The sequence below is a fragment of the Poecilia reticulata genome, linkage group LG10 (assembly GCF_000633615.1).
Source record: "Poecilia reticulata strain Guanapo linkage group LG10, Guppy_female_1.0+MT, whole genome shotgun sequence".
Classification (NCBI taxonomy): Eukaryota; Metazoa; Chordata; class Actinopteri; order Cyprinodontiformes; family Poeciliidae; genus Poecilia; species Poecilia reticulata.
This window is the reverse complement of record NC_024340.1, coordinates 24,592,275-24,602,144: the sequence shown is the minus strand read 5'-3', so window position 1 is coordinate 24,602,144 and position 9,870 is coordinate 24,592,275. Positions and strand designations below refer to the sequence as shown.

The 9,870-nt window shown below is 36.0% G+C and overlaps 2 protein-coding genes across 8 annotated transcripts in view; both read left to right on the top strand.

Annotated features, from left to right (window-relative positions):
* The window catches only part of pcdhb (protocadherin b), a 37,935-nt gene extending 33,629 nt beyond the window's left edge, over positions 1–4,306 (top strand). For 2 of the 7 annotated variants that reach the window (XM_017307065.1, XM_017307064.1), the window contains exons 3-4: positions 884–919; positions 2,686–4,306. In XM_017307065.1, the coding sequence (XP_017162554.1) occupies positions 884–895 (12 nt within the window). In that variant the 3' untranslated portion in view covers positions 896–919; positions 2,686–4,306. Of the gene's footprint in view, positions 1–16; positions 109–883; positions 920–2,685 lie in introns of those variants that run through there. The other 5 variants (XM_017307062.1, XM_008420243.1, XR_534626.2 and 2 more) reach the window with 4 other exon arrangements.
* Positions 4,307–8,430: 4,124 nt separating this feature from the next.
* LOC103471720 (protocadherin gamma-A4-like) lies at positions 8,431–9,865 on the top strand (the record flags this gene model as incomplete). The annotated part of the gene is made up of 1 exon (XM_008420901.2): positions 8,431–9,865. A coding segment is annotated over exon 1 (1,263 nt), but the record flags the coding sequence as incomplete, so codon positions are not given.
* Between the last annotated feature and the right edge of the window lie 5 nt (positions 9,866–9,870).

The following is a 9,870-nucleotide window of genomic DNA, read 5'->3' as shown; positions in this document are numbered from 1 at the left end:
CTGGTGGTCAGACAGCCTGTGCCAAAGGGCTCCAGATACATCGTGTCCAGCATCCCGAGAGGAACAGGACTGTCAGAGACTAGTGACTCAGCTGCTTCTACTCTGCAGGTACAACTGACAGTTACAATAAACTCTTTTCGCTGGTTCTCACTTTGGAACTTGTTTTCAATCTTTATTTTAGATCAGGTTTTAGTTTAGGCTGCATAATACTCCCCAGTACATATACAATTTCAGCAGTCATATAAAAACAAAAAATATTCACTTCATTCTTTACATTCTGCTGGTAAATCCTTTAACTGGATTGTTATTTCTAATATGACTTGATACTACCATGGATTGTTTTACCATTTTCGTTTTTAACAAACATTTCTGCCAGATAAAATGCCATTGTTTAAATTTTGGATTAAAACAGCAAATTTGTGTTTGTCATGATTATCAACTTTAAAGATGAGCCTTAACTTGTGTAAGATTAAAATTTTTACATATTTACTTTGCTTTAGTTTATTGAATGGATGACAATTTTATGACAATTTTAAGAGACAACTATATATCCTTTATTAAGAATGAAAAATGTGTACTAATCTCTGTCGGATAAGTTTTCATATAATTTTTTTCCTAATAAAAAAAAAAAGATTTTCAAATGCTCAACATTTAAAAAATAAAATAAAATGTGATTCATCTTTTTTATTTTAAAGATCTGTATCTGTATGGTAAGTATGCAATCATGTAGAAAGTGTCACTTTTACAACACTCTTTCCTGTAAGGCTCACAATTTTCTTTACTCATTTCAAAAGAAACATTTTATTGATAAAACTTTTGCAATCATTTTTATGCCAAAGACCTGATGATTGAATCCCTTCTTTTCTTTCTCTCCACTCTAAAGTACCCTAAATGAGGAAGGTCCACTCAGCAGCTGGAGGTACGCAGCGTTCAAGCCCCGGAAATTGTTTTCATGGATAAGTTGAAGTATTTTTAGTGTTTTAACAGTTTCTTGTTTTTCCTTTTTTCAGTGGTTATGTTTTTCTTTATTGTTTGTAAGATTTCCTTTGACAATAATGTGCTTCAATTTTTATATTACATATTTGAAATAACATGCAGTTTATCAGATTCTCCCATGTCTTTAGACGTCTGGCTGGTTAATTGTTCCTGATTTTTCAGGTCATCTTTAAACAGTAAAATGCCAGCCATGCAGTTTTACCTATTATAGTTAAAACAACTTCTTTTCAATTGTTGAATATTTCTTAGATTTGACAGCATGAGCCTGATTTACATGAACTGATTTGTTTTTGTGGTTTTGAACAATCAGATATGGTGATTCAGGTAGAGTTTTGAAACTATTTCAATTTCTGTGATTTTTCTGTACAAAGATTGTAAATTATATATATATATATATATAATTTATTTATTTCAGTGAAGTCAAACTTTATTTTAATCTACTAAAATCATTTTTGATCAATAGCTCTACAGGGTTTGCTGGAATGTTTCAGATTTATTCTTTATACTCCCAAGGGCTTCATTCAAATTTTTAGTCCAGCACATTGTTCAGCATGTGGTTCAAAATAAAGACTTAAAAAATTAGAAGACAACAGAAGACGTGACTGACGTAAATTGAACACAAACATCTACAACAAAAATACATTTTCTAAAAGGGCACACTCAGAATTGCCTTTTTGGTGCTAAAATCCCATTTTCTCTGTCAAACTTATTTTATTTTTCTGTAGGTTCAGTTCAGAAAATGTGAATAAAATGTGTCTTTGCAACAGATTGATAATGACCAAGTGCCCCCCCCCAAAAAAAAAATTAACTTTTTTTGTTTTGGTTTGTTATGTGGCATGCATACAGTTGTTTTGACCCTTGAATTTATGATATATTTTTTTGTCTATTTATTTTAAGATTCAGAGTTAGAGGAGTTTTACACACACGGAAATTAAACCCTCTGAAAATGCTAAGAAGCAGAGGCAAAAGTGACAACACAGAAAATGAGCTAGTGCTCAAATAATATCTTAGACAGTCCCCCAGAAAGTCTATAAAACTTTGATTAAAACAATTTAAAAGATTACAAGAAAGTCTTGCTATTTAAATAGAAAGATTATTGGRGACGACTGGCGTTTTGCCCATAGTTTATATGGGTCAAAACATTGATCTCATTTTCAGACTCTATCTGAAGTTTAATGTCAGTTCTTTTTTAGTATCTGCATCTTTAATTGAATCACCATGTTTTCAAGTTGATGCTGTGCATGTGGATATTAATCTGTGTTCATGCCCCTTTCTGACCCATCACTAATATATTCAAATTGTAACCTTTTATTTCACGTATTCACGAACAGGGAATAGGACTTTACTCCTTTTGTCCTTTTCACAGGACGGCACTTCAGAGCATGACTGACGCTGTCTCCTGTCTTAAATGTGACCTAATTCTTTGTGCAGGAGAGGTGCAAAGAGAAATCAGGCACTCGGTTCCCTAGCAACCACTCTCCTCCATGTAATTTTTGAGCATGGTGTTCAGTGACAGATCTATCACATCCGCAATACACATTCTCTCCCGCTCACTCCGTCCTCTGCCTGAAGCCCCTGTCTGAGCGAAAGAAGTCAGCTGCATGACGTATCTCAGTCTGGTCAACCACGAGGCTCTCAGTGCTGTGGGTCCGTTTCCACAAATGTCTAATTCTGTTGTCTCGTTGGCAGGAATCCACTACAAGCAGCAACAGCTCCAAGTAATTCCAGTCCTTCAGCTGTGGATAGGATTTTCGCCAACAGCAAACGCCTGGTGGAAGAAAAGAGGAACTCCGTTCAGAGATCCACCCCCATGGATACGCCCTCCTTTGTCTCGTTCCCGTTCCTTACTCTGTGCAGTCGTCATGCAGCCCAAATGAACCGGACCAGAAAACATAACCCTGCACTCCCCCATTCTTTGAACACACATGAAAAGCAGATCAACAATGCCCTGATGTCCATACCTATATGCATGAATAGACTGCATGGCTTCAACTTATATTTAAAGTATTGTAAAGATGAGGTACTGACAAATGTGCATTCTTAAGTTTGAACAGAAGGCACAACTAGTATTCCAAGAGAGGACACGGAAAGGTTGGAATGCCCTTAGAGACTTTTGACGTTTAGTAGAAGGAAGCACATGTTGGAATCTACAATTGAATCCTTTGTGCCCCTGCCTTGCGCCATACAAACACTGACGTATAATATCAGAGGTAACATACAGCACAACTAACTAAATGTTCAAGAAGCATTGAATCAAATCAAAAGTAATTAAATAGAATCAGCATTTTGTAAATGTGTTTACTGTTAGCTAATTCATGTTTACTTGTGTTTTATAAGTTAGCCAGGCCTACATATGTGAAAGTGCCAAGTCCATCATAAGCACAAAAGAATAGAATTGAGGTCTTTCTTCTTCAGCCATCATGCCTTTCAGTTGTTTTCTGCAAGAAACAATAGAGTAACGAGTATCAAGTGTGTTATTTTCTGTAATTAGGACAGACATATTTTTTGTTGTTCTTTTAACAGAGATAAACAATTATATTTTATGGGACCAGAATCATGCGGTGCGATGTTTTGTTTTGTTACCTTAGTTTTTGAATGAAGCAGCACAATTACGGCTTAGTTTATTCACAAATGTAACATTTCTCATAACATAAAGTTTAAATGTCACCATGTTTGAAAGTTTTGGTTACTTGAACATTGTTAAATAAGTCTTGGGGCTTCAGTGAGTGAGCGACCACGAGAGAACAGACTGATTCATTATATGAACTGTATTTATATTACGATTTACTTATTTCAGTTTACAAGCAAAGCTCTTTGAGTTAGCTTAATTTCGGTATATTCAGTGGTGCAGCCTGTTGACATTTAATGTTGACTTTACAAAACTGGAACGGCAAATTGTACCTGTGTTTTATTTTCATTCAATGAAAGCTGTGTTTATGTATTTTACAATATTGTATGCATCTCCTTAAGGAATTCAAACACACATGCAACTAACATAAGAGAAATACTCACATGCCTCTTTATTAATATGCCTTTTTTTAATCATCAGTAAAGGATTTTTAAGCCTCTTTAATGTGAACAGAATTATGTGCCATCATATTTAAGTCTGTGTAAGCAGGAACACAACCATGTTGTCAAACTCTTTAGTACGACTTGTGTTTCTATCTGGGTGTAATGTGTTGAATCAAAACATATGGTAAATGCTTTTGTACGGTGTTCCTTTCATGGTGCAACATGTAGACGGTGTGAGTTAATTGTATACTGTAGTCTGTATGAATTACTACAAATAAAATATAACAATAAAATCTCAGTCTCTTAAATGTTCCATTAAATGTAAAATATCTGAAAATTTCCATTGTTTTGAAATGTTTTCCTTAAGTTTACTCTACATTAAATGAGTGGAATTATGCTAGTAATTTTAAAATGTCAAATGAAAAAAAAAATTACTGAGTGGTTATTTCAGACTCTCCTGACAGCTAGTAGATTACATAAATCCACTCCTTAATCATTTTTAATTGAACTTAAATATGTATTATTACTTAATCATGCCATAGAAATAGTAGCAGTCTTAAAACATGTTATAGAGATAACAGAATGGGAAGTCCAGTTTATTTGTATGTCACATTTCAGCAGCAAGACAGTCCAAAGTGCTTTACATGGTAAAAATATAACTAAAAAAACAGGCAAACTTAAGTAATACAAAGTTGACACCCAAATCTAGAAATAATTAGAATTACTCTCTCACAATAAATCTGGTATTCTGTGTTTGTAAAAATGTTGGCAATACATTCCCGTACTAAGGTATTTTCACGTCAATGTCTTAAAAATCTTGATAATTTAAAATTCAATTCCTTTTTTAAAAGCTTGAAAGCAAGCTATGTTCAGTGTTACACAATGGTTGCTCTAACTTCATTTACTGACTGACAGCCTCTCTGGAGTTATGCTGTTTTATAAAAAACAAAAACAAAAAAACAACTTGTTAGTTGTATGTCAACAAACATGATGATGCCATAAAATCACACTATTTTTTCCTGGGTGAACTTGTCATTGCAAATTTTATTGAACTGCTTTGCTAATTAAGAGACAGTGAATCTTAGCACTTACCCAGATGTCAAAGGTAAAAGAAGCAAAAGAATCATCAGTAAACCTCAGCTGGTGAAATAAGCACTGAACATGTCAATGTTTTGTCCTGTTTAAATATTTCTAATGAAGCACATGACAGAAAGGGTGTGCAAAAAAGGACAGAAACCAAAAGAGCCAGCTGAAATATATTAGTATGCAAATAGCATATTCCTGCTTTTATCAAGATTAGCTGGTTTAATATTCACTGATGGCTTCTAAAATGTTTTTAAGTACCAGACAGAGCAGAACGATTGGTTATAGTCCTATTTATTTTTATAAGAGCACTGAAGCTGTAATCGAGAAGAGAAGAGAATGCCAGCCACTGCCAGCTCCAGCTGCCTCTCGTAAGAGGCAAGTAATAATCAGCAGAGTTGTCCAGAAGCCAAGGAGGACTTACACAGAGCTACAAAGGACCTGGAGAGAGCAGGTAAAGTTTTCATGTTAAAATAAAATGTGAAAAAAATATGCTTCCCCCCTCCAAGATTATAAAACTTTACAGTATAAATATCATATTATAAGAATTCACAGGTACATATTTCAAATACATTGGGGGATCATAAATGTATCTCTTATGACTCTTTATGTTATTTATTTTTGTTTCTTTCTAGTATTTAGAAATTGTCATAATTATAAAATACAGAAGTACCCTGACATTTGTTTGATTAAAAAAAGCTCATTCATGTTTTGTTAACAGAAGCTTACAATACATAATGCAATTGTGTATCTATGTGATTGTGAAAAAAAAAAAAGATAAGTACTTTTTAAGCATTATGAGTCATGTAAAATATTTTCAACTGTTTATTTTTCTTGACTGTCATATACGGTACAAAAAGCATGTGTTTTCATTGTGCGCTCTCACATGACCCCATCTCCAAAGAGAGACGACATCATGCCAGGAGACACATTGAAACAGACACTCTGAGTGAGACACAGGCATTTACACAAAAATACTGCTTTCAGATCAGCTGAGGTCACTTATAAGACACTACAACATAACTGACAACATTCTTGCAGCATTTTAACGCCTGTGAACTCCTAACTAAACCTCTTTAGGTTTGATTCGGCTATATTTGAAGAAAACCCTGACGGAGGTAAACGTAAATGCATTTCTTAGTTTCAGTTTATAGTTTATGACCAAGAGAGGTTAATTTAACAGTTCATAGTGTATTGCATCTCTGCTTCACAGACGGATCAGCACATACAGCAATTCAGCAATGTGTAACAAAGCAGTGGAACAACCACCAGCTGGCACTAGCAGGCTAACACAGTCCCACCACATATCTGTAAATGCTAAATTAGTTGTGTTACTTTCAAAGGCAACCTTTTGTAGTATAGAGAAGGGAGAAAAATAATAAAAAATGTGGAAAAAAAATGGCTGCTTGTGTTTTTCTTTCTATGCAGAAACATACGAAATTTTACACTCCCCCCACCCCCCTTTTACATAGTTCTTGTTTGTCCATACTGTAGTCTTTTATTCTTATTTTTTTTTTCAGTTTGTTTGAATATTTATGTTTCAATTTACCTTTAACTTCCTGGTGGCACACCTGAATTTCCCCACCGTGGTGCAATAAAGAATAGCGTAATAATTATGTCTGTGTAAAAACGTGCTTGGATTTAGATGCCAGTAGAAATAACTGCGCGAGCATCCCTCCCCCTCCTTCTCTTTTCCTCTGCGTCAGCTTGTCTTCAGCACCACGGTCAGCGACCCGTCTAGAGGAGCTGCGTTGCCGTGGTAACGTGTCCTGTTTAGCTCCCTTTCTGCTTGCACTTTAGTATCTCGACATGTGCCCCGCCCTCATTTGCACAGCGTCTACGTTGTCCCTTGACATCAGACGAATAAAGGGCCTGCAACCACCGTCGTCGTCCTTTAAGTGCCAACTAAAATGGTGTGCTTTGATTCGAGCTGCTATCACTGCTGCAGCAAGAGTGAACAAAAATGGCGACAGGATTGTGAGGACGTGGTGCAGAATGCTGCAGAGCCTGCGCACGTACTCTCTGGTCCACATTCAGAATCATTAAGTCGCAGAAGGAGGTGGCGGGGATGCGAACATGGAAAAAAAAAAAAAAATGGAGGTCACCTTGATTTTACTTTGCTGTGAGGACCACGGTTGTGTTTTTCTCTTCTATCGGTATACGTTATATGCACCGCAGAGGCTAAAAATAAAAAAGAACAAAAAGAGAGGAGAAAATTACAACAGGGCGGTGTTCGTCATAGCTGCACTTCAAGTTTTAAACCACACGATGTCGTTGCTCACCTCAACAAAACAGTGAGGATGGTGGGAGTGTGTTGAGCAAACTCCATAGTATAGGCAGATAAATTTGAGAATGCAAAAGTATTTCAAAAGATTTCAGTTAGATACGAACATATTATACATGTTCATATTATTTGAAACAAAATGTATAAAGAGTTGCTTAAGGGAAAATAGGTATACACTAGAGTTTATGCCTAAATCATTTGCAACTCAATTACTGGGTTCCAGAAATTTGGGCTAATTATCTGTTAAAGTTATGAACTTTTACTTCATGACTAATTTATTATTATTATTATTATTATTATTATTATTATTATTATTATTATTATTATTATTATTATTATTATTATTATTATTTTAAATACTTTTTTATGTGGATTATTTGTAGATCTTGTCTGTTTCGATTTACACTGTGTGGGTTGTTCAATTAGCTTTCTTACTCTTTTGAACCTCACAAGAGCTGGCATGCAATTAGTGTAATGAATGACTGCAAAACAACCATCAGCAGGATTCCGGATGTTTGTTGGATGTACTAAATGAAACAAAGATTCACGTTTGTATTTTATTTCATTTTTATTGTGAGCCCATTTTCTATATTAATGTTTGTAGATATTATTTAGTTTTCATGGTGATTGTACTGATTCAAGTGTAAGATGTAATAAAGAATCCCCCGTGAAGGCTCCACTGAACTGTGTTTACCTGCAGGAAGACCATTTCAAGACAGTGCAAAAGATAAAAAGGATAAAGACAAGAAACCAGAATGTGTTTTTAACTTTATGTCAAAATGGCACAGATGAAAAACTTTGAAAGTTCAGTTTAAAATAATTAATGTTGCAACACATTAAACATTTAAGTAAAAAGAAAGAAAAAAAAACTGCATTTTTCAAGCTTTTTTTTCTGGCACTCCTAATTTGTTGGAATATACTATATGCTCAGCAAAATGTCAGGCTAAGCTATGGGAGGAACCATCGCGCCTTCATTGGCAGTAGGTGGCGCTGATGCACTTAATTTGACTGAGGTAGAAAATGGGCATCCTTCTTTTCATGTGTGTTCAGTAACAACCATAATAGGCGGTTTGAAAGGACGGAACAAAGCATCTTCCCTCTTCCGCTAAAATAATTATTTACTTGGGATTTATTGCTTTTGTATTTATTGAAAAGAAATTTACCACCAAGGAGGAATTTTGTTGAAGGAATTAGGGACATTTACCGAAAGACGCATTTTCAGAAACAATGGAATTGACGGACATGAAAAAACAATGGATGGATGGATGGACTTCCTTTTGTCTGGCGCTGATCGTTTTGAAATTTGAAGGAATTTCAGCTCAACTCCGATATTCTGTCCAGGAGGAATTAAAATCTGGGACGCCAGTAGGAAACGTAGCCAAAGATCTTGGTTTAGATCTAGGAAAACTGGCGGACAGAAACCTGCGAGTCGTATCAGCAGCAAAGCAGGATCTATTTAAGGTAAACCCGAGGGATGGCGTTTTATTAATAAACCACAGAGTCGACAGAGAAGAGCTTTGTGCAAAAACCATCCCATGTGTAACAAACCTTAAAGCTGTTGTCGAAAATCCTCTTGAAATGCACCAGATCATGGTTGAGATTCTCGATGTAAATGACAACTCACCCAAATTTCCAGAGGAAAACTACACACTGGAAGTGTTGGAGTCCGCTATCGTTGGTTCTCGATTTCAGGTGGAAGGAGCACACGACTTGGATGTCGRGTTGAACTCCATAAATTCATATAAGCTGAACCATAATCAGTATTTTCGGCTGGATACAGACGCCTTCGGGGAGGAAGGAAARGTTCCTTTCTTAGTACTTCAACGCTCTTTGGACAGAGAACATACTYCTCAACACTGGCTGCTATTAACAGCGACAGATGGAGGTAAACCAGCAAAATCAGGAACTGTGAATATCACTGTCATATTATCGGATATTAATGACAACACGCCCGTTTGTGATAAACAAAAATACACCGCAACAATAAAAGAAAACGCCCCGGTCGGGACGTTCCTCTTAACCGTAAGTGCATCTGACTCAGATGAAGGTGTGAACGGTGAGGTTGAATATTCTCTGAGGAGTAAACATCGTGGACCATCGTCTGAGCAGTTTGACTTGAACAGCAAAACTGGAAAATTAACAGTGAAAGGACAACTGGATTACGAAGAAAAACAAATGTACGAGCTCAAAGTTCTGGCATCAGATAGAGGTTCTGTTTCTCTCTCCACGCAATGTAACGTGGTTATAAGAGTGGAAGACGTAAACGATAACCAGCCCGAAATAGACATCACGTCCCTTACCAGTCGTATTCCAGARGACGCAGCACCAGGAACCGTGGTGGCGTTGATGGACGTGACAGATCGTGACTCAGGTGTGAACGGACAGGTGGTGTGCAGCTTGTCAGATTCCTTACCGTTTGATCTAAAGCCATCACCTGATGGGCAGTCGTACTCTTTAATTACAAAGGACTATTTAGATAAGGAGATTAGTCATAT